At 42.2% G+C, this 23,487-nt stretch overlaps 1 protein-coding gene across 2 annotated transcripts in view; it reads right to left on the reverse strand.

Annotated features, from left to right (window-relative positions):
* The window catches only part of LOC149858399 (SLAIN motif-containing protein-like), a 37,169-nt gene that overhangs the window by 8,429 nt on the left and 5,253 nt on the right, over nt 1-23,487 (reverse strand). The window contains exons 3-4 of one of the 2 annotated variants that reach the window (XM_090061207.1): nt 6,699-6,835; nt 3,520-3,669 (exon numbers count right to left, since the gene is read on the reverse strand). In XM_090061207.1, the coding sequence (XP_089917333.1) occupies nt 3,520-3,669; nt 6,699-6,835 (287 nt within the window). The remainder of the gene's footprint in view (nt 1-3,519; nt 3,670-6,698; nt 6,836-23,487) is intronic. The other variant, XM_090061208.1, reaches the window with a different exon arrangement.

The following is a 23,487-nucleotide window of genomic DNA, read 5'->3' on the forward strand; positions in this document are numbered from 1 at the left end:
AGTAATTTCATAGTAGGTAGGGTCGGAAGGGACCTCAGCAGATCAAGTCCAACCCCCTACCGTGGCAGGAAAGAGTACCGGGGTCAAATAACCCCAGCAAGGTGTACATCTAGCCTCCTCTTAAAGACCCCCAGGGTAGGAACCAGCACCACTTCTCTTGGAAGTTGGATCCAGATCCTAGCCGTCCTGACCGTGAAGTAGCGCCTCTTGATATCTAGCCTGAATCTACCCTCTGCCAGCTTGTGACCATTAGTCCTGGTCACTCCTGGCAGTGCTCGGGGGAACAGGGACTCCCCCAATGCCTGCTGGTCCCCTCTGACTAGTTTGTAACAGGCCACTAGATCCCCCCTCTGCCTTCTCTTGTGGAGGCTGAACAGGTTCAGGTCCCGCAGCCTGTCCTCGTAGGGCCTGTCCTGCTGCCCCCCAACCATGCAGGTGGCCCTCCTCTGGACCCTCTCCAAGTTGTCCACATCCCTCCTGAAGTGCGGCACCCAGAACTGGATGCAGTACTCCAGCTGCGACCTAGCCAATGCCGCATAGAGAGGGAGGATTAGTTAACAGATCTTCATTTTTTTTTTTTGATTTCAGAAGTATCAAGCTACTTCATGAGAAAACATTAACATCACCCAAAAAACTGAAAATGGGAAAAGAATTAAAAAGTATGACAAAGACTTATCCCAAAAAAATGCAGATAAAGGCTGGATTCTCTGCCTAATTTTAATAGCTGACATCATCAGCACCTAAAGTAGGATGAAGAGTGCTGCTTCCTGAAGGATCCAATTAAGTCTATCATGACTTGAGGCTCCCAATGCACTCACTGTACACACAATCCTATCAAATATACTCGCATACTACATACACCCTTCCCCCCACCAAAAAATTGGCCCTCCAAAGTTGGGGTGCATTCTCGATCAGGGAAACTGATTTTTTTTTCTACTGGAATAGAAGCATGCAAATGCTGCTTTTTAATGGCTATTGCTTTTCTCTAGCCCCAGCAAACAGAAGGGCAGAGTCCTATGTTAACTCTCTCAAAGCTACAGTGGCTATTGGCTGATCACTATGGCTTGTGCCAGAAACAGCAATTCAGTTGACTCAAGCCAAGTGAACTGCTGCATACAGTCTGTAGTACTTTGATGGGACTTCTGGTATAGAACTTATATAAAGAATTATTTATAGCAAAGAAGTAGCAGTCTTTGCAATGGTCTGGGACCTAGCCTTGTTGCTGTACTGCCTCACAAGGAAGTTCCTGCTGCCTCACCCAGACTGTCTTCTGGAATGTCACACTTCCTGGACACACTACATTTCCAGGAGGACTTACTCTATGTCACACAGTTAGCTGTGACTCTGGAAAAATTTGGAAAAAAACTTTTTTCTATATTCTTCCTTCCAAAAACAATGTTTGTGTCTTATTTGGGACATTGTAATATGTGAGAAAATACAGCATTAACAGTCTCATTTTACAGGCAGTCCTCAGGTTTACGATGCAATTGGTTCCTGAAAGCCACATCTTAAGTTAAAATGTCATAACTTGGAACCAATTTCTCCATAGGAACAGTGTTATAAATGGGGGGGAGGGGGTGTTCCTTTACGACGGTCGATACTGTGTGCAGTTGGTAAGTGGTGGAAGGGGAAGGGGAAGAACGAAAGGGGCATGGTGGGGCAAATTAACGCCCTCTGTGGTGAGGGAGGGACTGGGGCAAACGCTGTCCAGCTGGGGCACTGTGGGCGGGGGGGCAGCAGCTCCCACCGCTGCACGCTTCTCATCTGGCAGCTTGACTGGTGATTCCTGCCATTGCTTGCCCAGCTGGAGTGAGGCAGGCATGGGGCAGAGCCACTGCGCTGCCTCTGGACAAGCAGCATGCAGCAGCAGGAGCTGCCCCCTCTTCCTCAAGCCCCTTGGATGAGCCACAGCTTTGAGGGCATCAGGGGGCATGATCCCCTAGATCAGGATGGGGCAAGTGGAAGAGCAGGGGCTACAGCCACCTGAAAATTCACCATAGCTCCCACCACCTGCCCAGAGCACAGCACAGAGTGCAGCCCCAGCCGTGCCCACCACATGCCATGCAGTTCTGGGGGCACACACCCCACCATGACCAGTGGCGGAAGCAGCGGCAGGAACCACTAGTCAGGTCACCAGATGAGCAGCGCGCATCAGTGGGATCCACCACCACCACTCCCTGCGGCTGCCTGGCCCCGGCTTGGCGCTACTTGCTCCAGCCTGGTCTCTGAATCAGCATCAAAGATTTGGATTCAGCAGAATCAAATCAGGGCCAGTGATCTGAATCAACGAATCAAATCACTATCCCCAATTCGGGACACCCCTAGTAAATCTACTGTTATGCAATCGGTGTGGCAGAAGCTCGCAGTCAGCTGCTTTGTGTGGTGCATTGTGGGAGTGACACGCACCAAAATATAGTCTCCTGTGTGGATCTGTGCTCCTCACTTGCTTATAAAAAAGGATCCCCATTTTTATAAGCTCCTGAACAGCAATCAGATTAAAGTAACTGAGTCACACTAGATCTGGGTTCCAGGTTCAAATCAATAACCGAAGACCTGCTCCTACAGCCATCATCGTAGAAATCTGTCCTTAACACATTTCTGATTCAGCTCCTCAAAAAGAAAAAAAAGACACTACAAAGATAAAACAGTCCTTTCCTATGGAAACCAATATACAGAATTTAAGCAGTAAAAAGAAACTGTCAAAGTGATTAAGTATTTGCCAAAAAGGTGTCCTGTCATACACCAAGAAATAAAAGTGGAAGGGAAAGAAGAAGCTACTAATCTCAAGAGCATATCTGCAACTATCAATATAGCCAGTTGCATGCAAGACAAGTATTTAAATATTCATTGGACTCCATGTTTCAAGTGAGACAGTGTTAAACATGCAAAAAATTTGTAACATGCACATTAGGATACAGCCGCCTATACAGACAACAAAACAAGGAAAACTCCTTTGATGAGAAACCAAAGGCAGAACACTGCTCCAATATACAATGAGGCATGGACTGCAAAAGGGCTAAATGTTACCCTTGAAATAGCATGTACAATTTCACAGACAGGAGCCCACATGCAATCTCAGGCAGACTTCAGACAAAGCATTTAGCCAAACCACCCAGTTATAACTAAGTACTTAATGTACAGTTAATACTTTATGTTATCAGGTGGTTTAAGGAGCAATGCTTCTTTGTTGTGTTTATTCCTGAACAGCTGGTTTATATTTCATAATGCTTTACGTTAGTAGAAATGAACACAGTCTATAAAAACAAACATTCCATCACCACAAGACATTCAGAATGCAAGGAAGCTCCTTCCACTGTAATGTTATCAAGTCAAAGATTCCCTGCAGCACCATGCATAAGTGAGATGACCAGCAATATTCACCATATTGAAGTTGATCCAGTGGATTCGCCTGTTCCTCTCGCACCCCAGATACTTATTTCTGCTCCGCCCATGAAAGAGCCCAGACCAATTCTCCTTGCATAATATTAAGTTTTGCTCTGTGCTATTGTCATGCCATACCTGAGCTGCCACAGGTTAGTAGTGCTTTGTTAGTCGATTTGAGGTGCCCAGGAGAGTTTAATGCATTGCTACAGGAGCTTGTCTCTGTATTCAAGTTATGTGCACTTGGTGATGCCAATGGACTGCAATACAGGTTTTTCCACCTACTGGCTAAAAGGAAGATATAAAAAAGCCACAAATGTTATCAAGTTCTCTTTGAAAACAAATGGGATTTGAGGAAAGAAAGCATTAAGTCAAATAGGATCAAGCATTGCTATCAGGCATTTAGAATCAGCCATCATGAATGGGCATAACACTTGCCAAAGTGACCAAGAAGACAAACATCATTTACTCTTCTAAAAAGCTCCCCCATCCTTTAACTTATATACTCACTGATGAAAAGAACTCTAAGAGTAGTGTCCTCACTAAAACTGAAATTTTCTAGCACATATTTGAACATTTCAAGGCAGCCTTCAAACAGACAGTCTTAAAAGAAAAACGAGAACATGATGAAGAATTAACAGATATTTACAGTAACAGTTTAGTAGTCTTTATGCTTTGATGAGCACCATCCTTTGGATTTTTAGTCTTAAAACTGACAAAGGATCATTCTATTTTTATAAGATTTTAGCTTCAAACTTCAAACAAAGTAGATCCATGGTGAAAAAAAATAATCTGTTTTGAAATAGTTTTTAAAACAAAATATTAGCACAAGACAATAATAAAGCAGAAGTGACAGCTCACAACTTGAGTCTTAATAACAGTTTGATATATGCAGATACAGCACTATGTAAAGAATAGTTTCCATAACTAAGTAATTAAGGAATTGCTAAACTATCGTCCCACTGACACTCACTACCTAAAAACAAAAGATTTATGAAGATTTAATGAAGACTGAGTACTTTAAGTGTCCTATAAAGTCTCCTTTACAAATACTGAAAGAAACATGCAAAACTTTAGTTGAAATGAAATGAAGGAGTTTGCAAAGCTTATAGTGAGGCAATGGCAAGAACAAGAGATAAAATATGAAGATAAAATGAATGGTTAATATGATGAAGCCTTCAGGTTTCAATATGCACTTTAAACACAAGGCTTAAAACAAATTTGAGAATGTGCTGTACTGAGCATACAGTTGGCACAAATGAAAAAGCATAGAATTTTATAAAGGACCTAAAGCTGCACACAAAAGTTTTTGGCTGAATTGAAGCCAATGTCATAACATTCACAGAGAAAAAAAATTGTCCATTTCAAAAGGTAAGCAAACACTAATACTAGCTTTGTATTAAAAGTTTGTTTTTTTTCAGTAGCTAAGACAGTGGTCACCAACCAGTGGATCTTGATCTACAGGTAGATCTCCTGGAGCTGATCTGAGGCTGGGGTGGCGGGCTGAATGCCCTTGTGCATGCACGCACACACCCCAGCCCAGCAGGTCAGTCTGTGGGGAGGGAAGGGGCAGGGGCTAGATCGAAGCCCCCAGCAGTGAGGGACAGTGCCGCAGAGGCAGGAGCAGGGGTAAACTGAGTGGGGTGCTGGCTGGGTGGGACTTACCTGCTGGGAGGCACGTCCCCAAATATTTTTTTCTCCCCCTGCCTCGATCTGCCCCCCTCCTTCCCTTCCCATAGACTTACCTGCTGGGCTGGTGGGGGGAGGGAGGGGGAGGAAGGGGCAGGGGATGGGACAGGACAGGGGACACAGTAGATCTTCAGTTGCTTTTAAATGCTAAAGGCGATATCCTACTTAAAAAGATTGGAGACCACTGAGCTAAGACCATCATCTAACTTTCAAATGTTAGTTCTCCCAAGAACTCTGCACAGAATATGTGCTGCTCTTCATAGGATTTGGATTTAGGTTTAGGTTCTCATGAATCTACCCAGAGACGGTGATGTAAAAATGCACCACTTCCCTCTCCTCTAATAATTAATTATTGACAGATGCTGTAATTGCAGTTAGTTGCCTTTTTGGCTGTCAGGGAAGTATACCAAGAATCAAGAAAATGATGGATTAGAATAAGCATCAGTGATTCAACTCATGATTACTTAACAAATTAAGAACTCATTTTATTTTGAGGCACTGGGAGTGTATTCGGAGTGGGAGGATGGGGGCAAAGATCCACCAGGACAGTCCTTGACTTGAAGCTTATTAACTACCATAACAGGGAAAGATGCCAACACATGTAATCAAAATCAAAATGAAGTCAAATGTTCAAAGCTCTTTTTCGAAATCCTTGCTTCAGCCAAGTACCCCAGGGAACAGTCAATGGTCAGACTGTATTGAAAAAAAATGAATCCGGAACAGTGACTCAGAAGTCAGCATGCAACTAGGGAAGAGAAAATTCTATAAAATGTTACCCTTCAAATCCTACCTAAGGAGTTTGACTACAAACTATCAGTTCAGGCACAGAAGCAGAAATTCTTCAGTCTCTATGAAGTATTGTTTTTATGTAGTATTGAAAATTTAAATACACCATCATTCACAGAAGTTAGAAAATTCTAAATGCACCATTATGTTGTCAGCACTGGAAGATGCAAGGGTAACCTTTCCCATAAATAATGCATTAAGAATTATTATGCAAGAAAGAGAATTAACTGCAACACTAGATTTTTTTTTTTTGCAGGAATAGGCTACAGAGCCCTAAGTGAATCTTTTCTGACCAAAAACACTATTTTTTTTTTGAAAATGAAGGTTTAAAGATTTATATTTCATGTAAATTTAAATCTCATTAGAACACTAACAGGAGTCTTCCATTGATGAAGCCTCTAACATAGCATTAAAGAAAAGGTGTATATGGAAGTTGACTAGAACGTCCCCACTGCATGAAACTGAAAACCACTTTGTTAACATTAATACACTTAAGACATTCTTATAAACAAGAGGCAAAGCTATATTGGTTCTATTTTTTCAAAATCATAATGATTAAAAGTAAAAGTTGTATCTTGCTTCTGATTCATAGGTTATTATTCTTAACAGAAAACACAAGGAGTTTTAGTGATAAACATATCAGAAGTATTCCCTGATACATGAAACATTTGATTTTTTTTTTTTAATAGTGATCATCATCATTTAATAGTGATCATCACTATCGGTTATTTTAAGCTTGCAATAAACTACATCATTATACTTCCATTCCAACTAATATATCTCAATACCGTACAAAATATACACCACTTTTAAAGTATTCAATGCACATTTAATTAATTTACCTTGGTCAAGTCGATTTATAAGAGTTCGACAGGCTGCTTCCGTTTCAGGACTGGGGTTGTCCAACACCTGCCGGCACCATTTCAGAGGTGATTCTGTTTTCTGATCTGTAGTGGATTTTCTTGGAGACACATACAACCTCGAGTAAAAATGGATTTAAAAAAGAATGCTGAATAAATGTGAATTAAAAAACCCTACCTTCCATATTTTTATAGTAGAATGTTTTCTGAAAATAATTACAATACCAAGAGACAAAACAAAACCTTTCATTTTGTTTGGATAGCTTTATGTACCACAATTTGAAATGTAAACTCTGAGGCATGAAATACATTTACCTGTATGGTAATTTGGTTTACTTCAGTGAATGCCTGTGGAGAGAGTGGAGAACTTTTGGATAGGTGGGTTTAGATATTACTAGAATATGCCTTTTTCCTGAGGTCTTCAGGTTTGTATACTATTATTCTTCCTCCAGAGCTACTCCAATGCTGCCACACGCACACAATAAACATGTTGGTTATAAGAACCTGTAAGTAATTTTGATGCACCTTTCTAATCTGTCAGGATGGTCAGATGGGTCATCTTCAGGCCAAATATGACAATATTTCTAGATAAACATGGCACTATCAATGAAAATGGAGCATCAAGATCCCAGATTCTGGACCCAAAAGTTAAGAAGTTTACTTCATATAAATCTGATAAATAAAATTAATCAATAAATCTATCATGCAAAAGCAGGGGCTAATATAGTGTGAATAACAACATAATACACCTGGTTTGAACATTTAATCTTAATTTAAAGTCTTTTTACCCAATAGATAAAGAAGCAATAGATAAAGAGCCAAATCTGGTGTGAATTTACTTGGGGGAGGGGAGGGTGGCATGTATGGAGGCAGGGCAGAGTTGAAAGTTACAAGAGAAGGGAAGATAATGTCTACTTTAATCCTCAAGTTGCACACGTTTACTGACATACCCCACACACCTTTTTCCAAAAAAAGAAAGAAAGAAATAACCAACCTTCCAAAACTGGAGGGCATGTCTTAATCAGGGAAGCTTCCTCCTGCCCCTATTGCCCCTAGGAAGGAAGCACCCCACTTTCTTACTCCACCCAAAGTTTAAAACCAACTGGCCAGCAGCAGCAGCAGCATTTCTATTCAGGCAACTGAGGGACCATCATTCTTCACTCCACAGGTGTTAATGCACATCTTTTTTGCAATGGTCTTGGTGGAAACTAACCTTTCTTCCTGCAGTTTTCCTGCCTACTGATTACTCTTATTTCACAGCCCTTTACATTGTTTTTAGCTCTATCAAAATCATAGGTCTACCCATGGAGACCAGTGGTCAGCAGAAGCTACAATTTAAATTTTTGGCTTAACCGGAAAGGGTGAGTGAGCTGAAAATTAGGCTCTGTCCATGTGCTATACAGCCATAACTCTGAAAAAAAAATTTCCCCCTTCATTTTTCCTTCCTAAAAATGTTATTTGTGGGTGTAAAGTATATGAGAAAATATAGTATTTTCCCCTTCCCCTAGACCTTACTAACATTTTTAAAAACAAACTGAACAGCCCACAAAAAGGTTTTACAGTTTACCAGCACAGCAAAATAACACCCCCCCACCCCCCAACTAAACAAATGGCATTAAGGTTAGAATTGTGTATCTGTAACATAAAGAAGGGATACTTTATGTACCCATAATGAAGGAGCAAACCCAATCCTGGGGGGGCGGTGCAGGGCCCAGGGTAAATCAGCCTGTGCGGGGCCCTTTTAACATTTCATGGGGCCGTGGTACCCTCACAAGGGGGGTGGGGGGTGTCTCTGTGCTTCTTCCACAGTGTGGGGCTAAGCCACCAGCTCCAGACAGGCCCTGTAGGAGGGGCCACAACCACTCTCCACAGCTCCATGGGTCCCCCTGCTCCCTAGGGACAGGTCTGTGAAGGGGTAAAGCAACATTCTAGGCACATTTTTCTCATGAAAGAGTAAAATTCAGCTTGACAAGGAATACAAGGTATTTGCTTTCAAAAACTAGGAATGGATATAGGTTTTATCTTCAGAAAAGGCCCTACCAATAGACAAATACTTGTTGCTGTTTAGATTTTAAATGTATAAATACGACTAACATTTTATGCTGTCCAAAACTGTCACAAAAAGTCAACATCAATATTTTAACATTTAACAGATCCTTAATCAGTATAAGTATTTAATTTGGAGTTGGGAACACACTTATATCTTATTGACTTGCCTGTAACTATCAACTAGGATCTGATGCTTCTTATAAACAACATCATGATCAATCATTCTTTAAGAGAGGCTGCCCATAACAGCCATAAAATTCCTAATACAGCAAGTGTACAATGTGATTTAAACATTTAAAGGTTCTCTATTTATACTTATTCTTTATGTTTCCCTGCCATTCTATTGATGTTACTTTAGGAAACTATCAAATATTGTATTCTGCCTGAGAGAATCGAAAAGACCTGGAGTGTTGGGAAAAAATAAGCCCTATATTGGAGTTGGATCTTAAACTATTCACCTTATGAAAAAAGGAGGTTGAGAAGCAATTTGATCACTGTGTACAGATACACATGGAGAAAATGTCTGATATTTGACAAGGACCCAGAGAGTTGTAGTGAACGGATCAGTGTCATCCTGGGAAGAAGTAGGCAGCTGTGTCCCACAGAAGTCAGTGCTCAGTCCAGTACTTTAACATCTTTATTAACTATTTGGATGTAGAGGTAAAGAGCTCACTGGCCAAGTTCACGGATGGCACCAAGTTACAGGGAAGCAAGGTCACGCTTGAAGATAGGCTACAGTTACAGGCGGGCCTAGACAGGCTAGCAAGTTGGACGGATCAGAACCTGATGAAGTTCAACATTGAGAAATGTAAAGTGCTCCACCTCGGGATGAGCAACCCCCAACACACCTACAGGCTTGACAGCAACAAACTGACTAGGCACCTTGAATGAAAGGGACCTGGGGGTAATAACAGACCACAGTATGAATATGAACTGGCAGTGCGATGCTAGCCAATAAGGCAAATAATATTCTGGCATGCATCAATCAACCCATCTCCAGCAAAGCCAAGGAAGTGATTCTTCCACTCTACTCAGCACTGGTGAGACCCCAGCTGGAGTACTGCATCCAGTTCTGGGCACCTCACTTTAACAAGAACATGGACAAGCTAGAGAGTCCAGGGAAGAGATCAGAATGATCAGAGTCTTACATGGCAAGCCATACAAGGAAAGGCTGAGGGATCTGGGACTCTTCAGCCTGAGGAAAAGCAGGCTCAGATGGGACCTGGTAGCAGTTTACCGCTACCCTAGGGGAGTACATTAATGGCTTGGTAAGCATCTGTTCACCAGGGCACCCAGGGAGAAAACTAGGAGTAATGGCCACAAACTCCTGGAAGACCAATTCAGGCTCAACATTAGGAAAAGCTTCTTCACAGTCAGGGTATCCAGACTGTGGAATAACCTCCCCCAGAGGTGGTCCAATCGCCTTCCCTGGAAATCTTCAAGAGGAGACTAGACAGTCACCTTGCTGGGGTCACCTGACCCCATGTTGTCTTTCCTGCTTGGTGCAGGGGGCTGGACCCAATCTTCCAAGGTCCCTCCCTTCCAGCCTTACAATCTACGACATAAGGCTCAAGGGTTGGAAGCTGAAGTTAGACAAAATTAACCCGAAAATGCACAACTGCCTAACAGTTGGGATAACTAAACACTGGAACAACTCACCAGAGGAAGTAGAAGACTTGCCATAATTTTAGATCTAAAATGATTTTTCCCCCTAAAAGACATTTTTCAGTGCAGCTTTTGAAAGAGTCTTTTGCTTATGATTACAGGGAGTCATGCTGGATGATAGTAGTGATCTTTACAGCATTAGAACTGGTTGAACCACACCAATCCAGGTTCACGTCCTGCCTTCACAAGGCCCAAGGAGGACAGGATTGCTAGCACTGCCCTTAACATACCCAACATGCAGCCATGCATTAAGCTAATAAGTTATCTTTGTGTCAAGGATCAGCCAGTTGCCTATAGGGATCAGGAAGGACTTTCACATGCACCAGTGCATAATTTGACTGCTAAGGGCTTCCAATTAGGGCCCTGAGTATAGTAGACCACTGATCTATGGCAATATAGAGTATGCCCCCTCAGCTGAGGTCAGGAGGAGGGGATGGAGGGATTCAACTTCTTCTGCAATGTGAATGACTTATGTAATCTGGAGAAATGGTCTAAACTCAATCAGCTGAAATTCAACAAGGACAACTACTAAGTCCTGCACTTGAGATGGAATAATTGCCTGTACAAATGCAGACTGGGGTAAGATTGGGAAGGTTATGGTACTGCAAAGAAGGACCTGGGAGTTATGGTGGACTATAAACTGAATGAGCCAATAAGGTGCTCTAGTTACAAGTAAAGCCAGCAATACACCCGGTTTCTTATGATCCTATAAGATGTATTAAATCCCTTCTCCTACAATACTCTGATTAGCAGTTTATTCATTAACCTTTTTTTTTTTTTTCTTTAGTAATGACACCATTAATTCCTGAAACTAATGTTTAAAGATGAAATTTGCAGAAGTATTCACTCAGTGTGTTACTTGATTTTCAGGTGCCTAATCTGAGGCACTCAATTCCCAACAGGAGCTGAGAATCTGTTGCAGCTGAAGGTAATAAGAAGGCATGAACAACATGCAATCTATGCAGTGCAAGTGATACAGCTAGGGAGCAAGGATTTGTACAGTGCAAAGTTAGAATTATCTGCAGAGTTCTACTCTACCCACTCACCCCTTAAAAAAAGTAAAGGAGTAGCAATGTTTAAAAATGAAAATCTAATATTTTGTATAGTTAAGGAGACTTTGGTCCAGATCCTGCTAAGCATTCAGGCACTTAACTCCCATTGATTTAATCAGAAGTTGTGTCTAAAGTAACGCTGAGAATCTGGGCCTTCATAGGTAACTAGTTCCACTATATTCCTTCCTCCCCTTGTTCTAACCCCTCCCCCACTGTAGATGTTTCATGATGCAGCCAAGAGAAGGCAGTTACAAATATTGAAAAGTTGTTTGAAGGCTTAAAAAAAAGACAAAAGCAAAAATCATATTTTTAAACTGACTTGCTTTCAAATTTGTAAACTTTTACAGTAAAATGTCCAAACATTTAAAATAGAGATTTTTCATAATTTATGTGCAGATCTAAAACAGTAGAGAAACAGAGAGCACATTAAGATTATGGAGATATACAAACACATGAAGCACTAATGCACATCACAGTGAGCATAAGAACATTAGTATCCTCCCTTGAGTTACAGAAAGTCTATACACCAGTTGGGTACAGCAGCAACTAAAAAAAAATCAGAATGGAAGAAAAGGAGGTAGTCCTAAATATGAACTTCTGTTCAATACTTATAAGAGGTAGGGGATAAAATATTAGAAATAACTCAAAACACTGTTTGTCCACAAAAACACTTTCAAACTTACATGAGTTACAGTACTTAATGCAACAATAAAGGCTCAACTCAACTACCAGTATCATTATGGAATTAAGGCGTATTCTAATCGCTACTTAGGGTGACACTGAGAACTGGAGAAGGTAATGAGAAAACTATACAGACCCATGTCAGGGATTCACCCCAAAACTGAGTTGCATTTGGGGTTCATCATGTGGCAAGCAGGGGTATTCTGTTATATTAAATTTACTCCTGCATTTTATTTGCAACTAGTGTGAAACATTCAGTTTTGTCATTTTTATTGCCTGTATGTACCTTTGATATACATGTATTTTTGTGTTTTCATGTTAAAGCTGTAAAATAATCTAGTGAGGTACTTAGCATATACCCAAGAGACATCTAGTTGGCATGCATCTTGGACCAGGCAGGGTAGCAATGATCAGTGTTCATGAAACAATAGCCAATTCCCTTCATAGAAGATCATATTTGCTCCTGAAATAGACTGAAACACTAGCTAAGTAAATGCGCCCAACAAGCTTTTGGAAAAGGAAGTGACACACCTTCAGTCACTCCCACCTGGTAGGGAGGGAAAGCTCATCAGGATAATATTGATTCTTCCCAGAAATGGGAGAGACATGGAAGTTAAAGGCTAGTACCTGAGAAAGAGGGGAGGAATTCAGGAAATCCCTGGGGGGTCACCTGTGGAAGTGGTACAAGAATTTAATCCTGTATTTTCAGAGTAGCATAGCAAAAGTTTTTTGAAATATAACATATTGTTACAGTATTGTGATACTCTCATAAAGGATCCTAGTCAGAAAAAGATGCTGACTTTGATCAGAAAGCCTCACACATAGAAACACACAGGCTAGAATTTCAAATGCCTCAAACGTGTCTCCAAGGCATTAGCTCTGATTAACAGAAGAGTGGTTCTAAACTTTTTAGACAAGGCACCCCTTGGGGAGGGAGAGGAAGAGTCCCTATCCAGTGCTTCACAGAGTCCTCTTCCCTACCCTGGGAGAAGGAGGAGGAAAGAGGCCCCTCTCGCATGGCACAGAGCCCCTCTCCCCACCCTGTGGGACAACCAACCCAGCATGGCGCCGTTAAGGTGAAGGGGCAGGGAGAAGAGTTAATTCCTCCCTCTGTCCCTTCCCTGCAGCTCCGTCCCATCTACCACTCCAGGGGCCACCACTGCAGCCCCCTCTCCTTTGCTCCCCAGTAGACAGGCTGACCACAGCTGCAATGGAGAAGGAGGGAAGAATTAACCCCCTCCCTGCTCAATTTGCCTTAATGGGGTCATGCCAGCTGGTGTCTCTGGTAGGGCCGGTCCCTTCTCTGGCTACAGAGCAAAGGGGAAGGGCCAGCCCTGCGGCCAGAGTAGAGAGCCCGGTCCAGCCCAGAGAGCATGCCAGTATGCTGGGGGTGTCTGGTTTATCTTAAACCAGCAACGAGTCTGGGACAGACATTGCATACACCGGTTTGAGCCAAATCAGTTAGGTCTGATACTACAGTCAACCAGGTTTATCTCAAACCAGTTTTGGCCATTTTGAAAATGGTTTATGTTCACTGAACATCTGTTCTGTTACAGGTTTAAACAAGTTTCTGATCACTTAAACCAGTTTGTGTGTAATGTCTGTCCCTAGCCTAGGACCTTTTTTACATGTGCAAGTACTACAGTGCCAGGTGCTTTGAAAAGCTCTTGTAGCTGAGACGCATACAGTTGTACAAGTGACAAAAGCAGCAGATCTCCAGCACATCGCGGGACAAAAAGGTATGTGTATAAATTGCCCTACAAGCAGAACTGCTTTAGTCACAGAGTCATCACAGAAAATTAGGGTTGCAAGGAATCTCAAAAGGTCACCTAGTCTAACCCCCTGCAGGGCCACCCCTAATTAGAGTATGGCACTCCCTCCAAATATACCTTCTTAGCAGGGCTAATTACCCCAGACAAAGCACTGCAGGTGCAGACAGAAGTGACATTTTTTCCCAGTCTGGCCCCTGAAAGTGCTCTACAGCAGTGACCAAACAGAAGTACATGGCTGCACAGTGCTTTAAAAGGGCTCAATCCCATGAAGCTCTGAACCCTCATTGCATGAGGATTCAGATGAAGGCACCCCAAAACAGATCATTTCAGTAACTTGCATCTGTGCTGCCTCAGCACAGAATGGCAGGGGGGAAGGGAAGCAGAAGGAGTTCAGTCTGGGGTTTTTCCAGCTGGCACTGGAGAATAGGATGGGTGCATTAGAGCCCCACCTGAGGTAGACGGGCTCTAATCTATGCACGCCACCTTCCAATACCAATGGGGAAACCCCCAGAACAAGCTGCCTCTGTTCGATTCCCCCCCTCAGCACCAGGGCTGAGAGGCAGGAGGGAGGAAGAAGGGCTTTCTTAAGAGAGACAAGCTGCAGGCTCACATCCAGCAGTTGGATTCCCCAACCCCCTCAATCTAGTAAGCTCTGAAAAAATATACTGTATAATACAGTATTATACTTAATACAGTATAAAATATTAAAATATACAGTATTAAGAAATGTCATAACTATGCATAAATCTACTTATTTCTCAAAAAGTGTCTTTTGGTTCAACAAATATCAAGTAAGATTCAAGCTTGTATTCTTCATTTGATATTAAAAAAAAAAAGAGTGCTCACTATGCAACCTATTATATACAAAACATTTGCACAGCCAAACTTATAGGAAATTCTTAGCAGAAAATGTATTTAGTTTCCACTTGTGTTTTTTATACTTTGTTCACTATTTCTCACATACAATATATTGTTTAAAAATACGACATTAGTTAAGAGTCAAGTAGTAGCTTCAGTTGTACACTAACAGGTGAAATGAGATTTGTTTTCTAATGTGAAAAATGTCTTGCCCCAGTTAAAAAAAAAAATGGTGGTGGGATTCAGGAAGGGGTTTTCATATGCACAAACAGCTGTTTAACTTTTAATATGCATTTTATTTTGCTTTATATTTGCAATTATCTGCCAAAGGAGAATGGGTGAAACTTTTCAGCAGTTCCTGCTATTTAAAATACATTTAAATTAAAAACAAAATAGGAAAACACCCAGTGATAAGTTCCCCTGTAACCTGCACCAATATAAACTGTCCACAAGCTGACACTGTCCTAAACCTGACCTAAAAACATACAGACAACATCTAATTCATTTTGGATAGAAGTAAACAATTGTTTTATCATAAGCCACAGTAAGATCACTAGCTAAACTCTAGGCAAACAGTATATTTGGACAACTAGATCTATAAATACAAAAACAGAGCTTTTTTTCAAATAAAGATTCAAAACTTCATTGAAGTCCGCAATGCAGAATTTGTAATAAAATTAAACTGAAAACAATATACCCGAGTTGTCAAGACATAAGCTTACATTTCCACAGTTCCTTTGCTGAAGTTTATGAGACTGTTAATAGCTAAAACAATACAAGTGTTTCATCTATCCCAATTTAGAAAAATCTATAATATATTGATGCAAGAGGAAAGCAATATAGGGTTCTTTAATTTATAGATATAATTTAGATTTATAAAGCGTATCCTTCTTGAGTGCTTCAGGGGCAGCTAAATGGTTCAGTGAAGTTTATAAATCCAACATGTAAATCTCATGTTTGTGGGGCAGGAACCAAAGCTTACAAAACTGTTTTTGAGTAGTCTCTGTATTCCCACTCAGCTTTTGTGCAACAATTTATTGGTTAGAGCACTATTGCAGGAACTGGGGCCCTGGTTTCTGAGCCCCCTCTTCTGCCTGCAGAGATACACACTCATACCATCCACCCTAAGAGATCACTAACTACAAGTCCAGTAAATGGTTCTGATGAAGCAGGGCTACTGAGCAGCCAAGAAAGCTAGTCACAGGGCCAGAAGAAGATTAAGTTATCTCTGTAGTTTAATAGGACACTCATCTTAAGCAAGGGAAGCTGGGTGTTCAGTCCTGGCTCTCAAAATTAATTTATTTTTTGTCCTATTCCCTGGGCTGCACTTTCATTAGGAGGTCATTAGACAACGTTCTACTAGTTTGTCTCTCCTAACTGATTGGAATAAATATCTGAAAGTTTGTAAGATACTAACGAAGTACTACAGGTTTGCATGGTAACATACTGAAAAAAATGCCTCCCATGAGGATTACACAATTTTAAATTAGAAAAGAAACTGTAAGGAATAACCAAAAACATTTGGATAGGACTGTTGTGAAAAAGGCAAGTTATATAAAAAAAACCCCAAAAACAAACTTTTACAGCTCTTGTCCTTCTCACAATAATCCTATCCAAGTATTAGGAAGGTAAGGTAGCAGCCTAGCAAATCATTCAAGTACTAAAGGACAAGGACTCTAACTCTCCCTAAATTTAGAGTTTTTCATGCAGTTTGATAACAGAGGGAAGGCAGCCAACTTCCACGCAAACCAATTACATGTGGCACAAACAGATACAACATTCCGAGTACTGCTTTAAAAAGATTAAAAAACCTAAGCTAGTTTAAAAAACAACAACACAAACTAAGCTATAAAGATCCGAAATTTTCCAAGCTGAAGTCTGTTACACTTGAAAGAGCTACTCATCTAGAAGCATGGTCTATTTGATTAATGCAATAATATATTTGTATTTTTATTTATTTATTTAATTAATAAGAAAAGGTTTACAGACAGATCTTGGGCTTCAGTGACTCAATACACTGAGATATCTGCATAGCAGAACCCTTAAAGAAACTGAGATGAAATATAGTATGTAACTTTAATATCCCATGTATTTCTTTCGTTTGTTTGAGCAACCCAGCTGCAAAACTTATTACTTTCATAAGCATTTATGGTTCCAATATCAACTTTCATTCTCACCTGTCTCAGCCAATCATTACAGAGGCCCCTATTTTGGCAACATTTATAAAGGTGTTCAAAATAGAATTCTAAGTCAAAAAATTTAGTAACTATGCTAAAACTATGCTAAAACAAATCACCATAACATGTAAATTTCTATATCAAAAGACCACAGTTAGGAAAGTTTGTTTCTGCCCATGTTGTTTGAATATATACATTTAGGAATAAAACCTCTTTATTCTTGTAATTTTGTCCAACTTCATTATAGCAAGACTGATAACTAGTAAAAATCATTACAACTCAGCCAAAACTTTAAAGATGTGTTTAACCCTGCTGGGTTTTTGGTTGTAGCCATGTTGGTCTAAGGACATAGGCAGGCATGGTTCTTTGAGTAGATGTGATATCTTTTATTGTGATACCTAATTAAAAAAAAAAAAAAAATCACATCTACTTGGGGAAGCCTGTTTCTTATCTTGACTTAATGATGGTCACCATCACCCTAAGCACTCAGGCAGTACAGAGAAGGAAGTCACCTGATTCAAATACAGAGCGTCTGAAAACAGACCGACTAGAAACAAGGAACAAGTAAACAATGACCCTGGAACTAGGTAAGGATGGGGAGGAGGGGGCAAGACTGGGATAAGAATCCTCGGGGGTGGAAATTAGAACAAGCCAAGGTTCCAGAAAGAGACAGGGTAGAAGGTATCAAGCTTAGGGAAACAAACTTAAGAGCTTGTGTCAGAGCTTGGAACTGAACACAAGGATTTCTCAGTCGCATCAGTTCTCTGCTATCAACAGAACACATTTGGTTCCCGCTGGCAAAGCACACCTCTCACGACATGCTATTGCATGTACCCTAGGATGGGGGTGGACAATTATTCTGGGTGGAGGGCCACTTACCCAGTTTTGGCAGGCTGTCGAGGGCCGCATGGGTAGCCTCACCCTTTGACAGGTGCCCCACCACCTGGTCACCACCTTGGGACCAATGTCCCAGGGCCAGCACTGGTGGGGCCCAGAGTGGGACACAGGCTGGCAAGGGTCTGTGGAGCCAGGCTGGCCTGCACCAGCAGAGGGGCAGGGAGCTGGCCTGACTCCATAGAGCCCCTGCCAGCTGGGACCCCGCACTCCTGCCACCCTGCTCTGGGCCCCACACTCCCGCTGGCTCCCTACCCACACACTCCCAGTGCCTCCCAGCCCCACAGGACAGGCAGGAGGCAGCACTCAGCCCCAACCCCCTGCTCGCAAGCTGGTGCTGAGCATGGGGAAAACCAGCCCCTCACCTGCCCCATGGTCAGCGCTTCCTGCTGCAGGTGCTCACAGCCCATGCGGGGCTGTCTGGAGCAGGCACAAGCAGCTTCAGGCAGGCTGCAGGTGGCTGCAGCATGGGGTGCTGGCCACGGGGCAGGTGAGGGGCTACTTTTCCCCATGCTCAGCACCAGCTTGTAGCCCACCCCACTGTCAGCCTGGAAAGGTGGGGTAGGTGAGAGGCCACTTTTCTCCATGCAGGAAAGGAGCCCAGGGAAAAACTGAGTGCAGGGGGGCAAGTGGCCTCTCCCCAATCCCACGCCCAGTGCCCTATACTGTAGGCGCTTGCAGCCTGCATGGGGCTGTCCGGAGAGGGCACAGGCAGCCCTACATGGGCTCCAAGCAGCTACAGCACAGGGCACCGGGTGTGGAGGGGCTGCTTCCCCCCCATGCTCCTTCCCTGCCCAGGGTCCCCCCACACTTGAGCTCGCCATGCCAGGGCAGCCATGTGCCCCAAGCCCAGAAACTACGGCTGGGGGTCCGGCTGAGGGGCAGGGCCAGGCCGGGAGGGCCCCACTGTTGTGGAAGCCCGCCAGGCTTCCCCTGGGTCCTACTGGCCTTGGTTCCAAGGGCAGAGAAATATTAATTTTCTACATTTTTTTTAGGGCCGGATAGAATGGCCTTGCAGGATGAATCCGGCCTGCAGGCCGCATTTTGCCCACCCCTGCCCTAGGAGATGATAGTCTACTGTTGCTATCAGTTACTCTATCCATGAGCTGAAGTGAAAGAGATCTGTGCAGTGAATCATATGGGTGTCATGATGTTGCTATGGCAGAATTTCTGGTTTAAACTCTCATATAATTCTCTAGATTTTTAAAAGACTATATTAAAACAATTAAAAGTTCATAAAATTAAGTAATTCTGCTTTTCCTCCATCTTCTTTGCAGTCATCGAAGCATATGCAAAAGTCATTCAATAGATTTAGTGATTCTAAACCAAGGTGCCGCACAGAGTTAACACTGCCAATTGTGCAAATGAGATTCACAAGATAAACCCAGAGGTTCTGGCTGGTTACGATCTTTCTACATTCTCTGTAACAGAAAAATTTATCTTCTATATTTTTGTAGTAAAAAAAAAAGTGAAATTTAAGAGCTGGCATTTTGCAACGGGTGCCTTGAGTCTATGAAAGTTGAGAGCCACTGCAATGGATGAAGCACATATCGCCCTACTTATGCACAAGAAATACCAAAGATCAACTATAGCTACCTAGCATTTAAAGCAGCTTTGAGGGTAAATACAACTGTTCACAAGCATAGTACTCCTGTCTACTACTAGCTTAACTTAAAACAAAAATAGAAACTGGTTTAGTCTGAGATTAGGTTCTCATACATTTGTTGCAAAGAAAGCAAGCCACCATTAAGAGAAAGAATACAAACACCAGAGTTCATTAAAAATAAATGTAAAAAATCCTTTGTCAAATGTATTTTATTTGATACCAAATATTTCTAGTCCTGCAAGGCTTCCTAACTTGCATGCAGTATCAGATTGTTCATTTGAAAACAAAAAAAACTGAATAGATAAGCGTTCGATTAAAGCTCAAAGACTACTGCACACATACTTATCCCATTTCAAGAACCTCACCATGCCACTCAGATTTTAAGGTTGAGGAACACAGCGAACTTTTACTTTTTCCTCCCAAATACATTTACCTGGGGGCATATAGTTAGATTCCTAGAGTTGTATTTTCAAACTAGAAAACCACACTCAATCATGATTAGGAATACAGTCCATTCTTTACATTCAGCCACATGAAAAACGTGTATTTTTCTAATGACTGTCTTAAAAAGTAAACTGGATTAAGCTGTTGATCCTGTTTGTAAAGAGACAATCTGAACTATTCATAATGTGAAATTAGCATCTGAAAAGGAACATTCACCAGTCTTTTACTCTTTATGCATTTTCATGCTACCAACTGGAACCCCAGATTTCATTTTTGATATTTCTTCTACTTGGTACAACCTTTTTTTAATAATTTAAAATGTATTGGTCAACATCAAACTAGGGGTTCCAAGCGACTATTCCCTTGCACACTGTAATAATTTAAACCAGTGATAGCATTTTTAATCCACGCTGCATCCTGACTGGAAGCATTTTACATTCATTCAGCTCCGCTTCATGTGACTAAACAAAGAACCCAATTCTGATCTCTTGTTTATATATACTATAAACACAAGTACTATTTTAAATCTGTAATAATTCCACCAAAGCCAGGGGAGTTACACTGGTATGAAAATGAAGGTGACGTCAAAATCAAAGCCAAGACAGAAGATAAACAGAGTTCCAGGTATTACCTGCAAAGGAAGCGCTTAAGGTTGTCTCTTAATCTCGCTATTATCATATTTTAAATGCGATTGAGTTAAACATGATTAAGGGACAGATTTACAAAGTATTTGGGTGCCTAAAGATGCAGGGAAGTATCTAGAGAGATTTGTAGGAGCATATAAGGTTAGAAAAAGCCAAACCACAACAGTGGCACAAACACAATTCCAAAACATTCAACTGAACTGATATGATGATACTCATTTATATAAAAACCTTTTTTCCCCTAGGGTAAATTAACGTTAGTAAATTTTTATTGCAATTTTATATGTGTAGAGCAGGGGTGTTCAACCTTTTTGAATGTGGGGCCAGATCACAAACTTTATCACCCAGGGGGATGGCAAGCCATATTCAAATACATCACAGGAAGTAGTATAACATCAGGAAGTGATGTCACGTGACTTTTGACACCAACGAAGTTGCAGGGGTTGACATGGTGCTGGCTGACATGGCATGCATGCCCGAGTTGACATGGTGCTGCAGGAGCCGCTTGGCTACAGCCGGGTTGACCTGGTGCTGGAGAAGCCGTGGGTCCAGGCTGGGGTTAACCTGGGGTCTGCCTGGCCTGCCAGATCTGCACCAGCCAACAGATGCAGCGGTGGAGCCATGTACACGCTCCTCCCGACCCCAGCAGCACATGAGACGCGGCCCCCTCAGGGCCTCACGCGCGGGCAGCCGGACCCGGAGAGCTGCAGCGCCCAGGGGAAGACTGGCTGGGGGAGCAGGCTCCGCTTTGCTATGGGGCAGGGCAGGGCAGTGGGGCTGGCCTGAAGCAGGCGGGCAGGTGAGGAGGCAGGCGCGGGCCGGCAGGGCCAGTGGCCGCTGCTTGGCCTCCCGTATGGGGCCACTCGGGCAGCACAGGACACTGACACCAGCAACCGCGCATCCCGCAGCCCCAGCCTGGCCCAGCACCCCCAGCTCCATGTGGGAACTTACCTCTGCCCACCATGTGCCTCTGTCCACCACACATGCGGGCAGGGCATGGGCCATGCTGCAGCTCCCCTGGCCACGAACAGGGGCAAGGGGCAGAGCCAAGGAACAAGCTGTACATGCTGTCCCCAGCTCTTCTAATCAGGCGTGGCTGGAGCAGCCCCATGCCGTGCAGCCCTCAGGGCAGCAGCGGCAGGACCCAGCTCACTGATGAGCCCAGCCCCGTGGTGGTTAGCAGCTCCCATCCCCTCGCTGCTGGCTGGGGCCTGCTGGCCGGCCGGCCCTGCCCACCTTGCCTTACCGCTGCCCCGCCACCGCCACTGTGGAACATGGGAGCAGGTGCCTCAGGCCACATAAAATGGCTTGATGGGCCGCAGGCCATACGTTGGACAAGCCTGGTGTACAGGAACTAAGCTTATGTAACAGAGTGCACTGAAAGTTCTCTAAAGTTACTAAAACTACACTAAGTTCACATATTTTCTAAGTTTGCAAGATGCTAAGTGTGGATTTGATAACAAGAAGCCTTTCCAGAAAGATTAGGCATAACATTAGATTAAGAAACAGCCTCCTGAAGCACAGTCCTGAGCAGATGTGGACTTGGAGGTTACACCTGTCAGTAGATAAACTAGTTAATGAGATAACCTGAACGCAATTGGAAATAAGCAAATACAGAGTAAACAAAGAGCCCCATTACTTCATTGGGAAAGAGGGAATTATAAACATTCCTGTTGACTTTGCAGACAAAGATAGATCTGTTAAGAAATTCACAAACAGCACTTTCCCATCATCTCGCTACTGGGCAGTAGTTCCCCTGTTTAATAATTCCTTACTTCACAACAGCACTGAAAGGAAAAACTCATTAGTGTTTATAAGGTAGATCCTATGGCAATGGGACTACATATTTATGATGCAGAAAATACTAAAGTACTTATGCACTGCATCATTTCTTTCTCCCCTCAGGTCAGGGACACTCATTAGAAAGCCAGATATTAAGTATGCAAGCTTCAAAGGCATCTGTAATTTGGTTTTTGCTTGAAATTAAGAAATGTTTAATAGAATATTTAAAAGTTTTACTGATCTTGGCAATAAGTCTTTTTACTGTGTACACATGCTGAGGACAAAAATTTTAAAATGTGTGAATGTTTTGAACTTGACCAAGTCAAGCAAACAAAAAAAATAAAAAGGAAAATGGTACTTAGGTGTTACTACAAACAGTTATTTTACTGTAGCTTAGCAGCACTTTATATAAAGTGTAGCTGTTCCTTTACCTTTTCTTTAACAATGCTACCAAGTAAATGACTCTCTCTTGTTATACTTAGGATTATTTTTCTGTAAAAACTTAAATTAGTAAATTAAAAAGTCTAGCCATCTTTGAGCTAGAGTTGAGGAGAAAGCAAGAGTATATTAACTTGTACATCTCAGTAGAACATTTTGAATGGCTGATACAATGATCCCAGAGTTTTCCAAAGTCAAATGAGCGAACAACTCATTTCTTCAGTAAATCTCAGTTTATAAATGTTAGTGAGAAGTGCTTGGATACCTTATATTTAAATTAAAGTTTTAAATTAGTACTCAAGGTAAGAAGCCAAATAGTCTAATCAAGATCTGAGTCTTAAAATTTGACTTTTGTTAGAAGACACTCATTTTCTTTAAGCTAACGGAATTCCAATTAATTGGCTTTGTGATGTACAGTGAAATTACAGTGCACACAGATTTTTTTTGTGTTATAAAAGTGACTAAATTACTTTAAAGTCCACATCTGAAGGAACTCCTGGTACCAAGAAAACAAAGCTCCAAAAATAGTGGTGCGGCACATCCTCCAGGAGTGGGTGCCAGAACAACTGGAGGCTGAATCCTCTAGGGAGATGCTCTGGCTGCCAGCCTGAGCTCCGCTGCTTTAGGTGACTCCCAACTTCTCCAGCATACCAGGAGCCAAGAGAAGTGGAGAAACGTCTGTTTCCCCAGAGCAGGACATCTTACCCAG

Source organism: Crocodylus siamensis, chromosome 8, assembly GCF_052110815.1.
Source record: "Crocodylus siamensis isolate JL-2025a chromosome 8, ASM5211081v1, whole genome shotgun sequence".
Taxonomy (NCBI): Eukaryota; Metazoa; Chordata; order Crocodylia; family Crocodylidae; genus Crocodylus; species Crocodylus siamensis.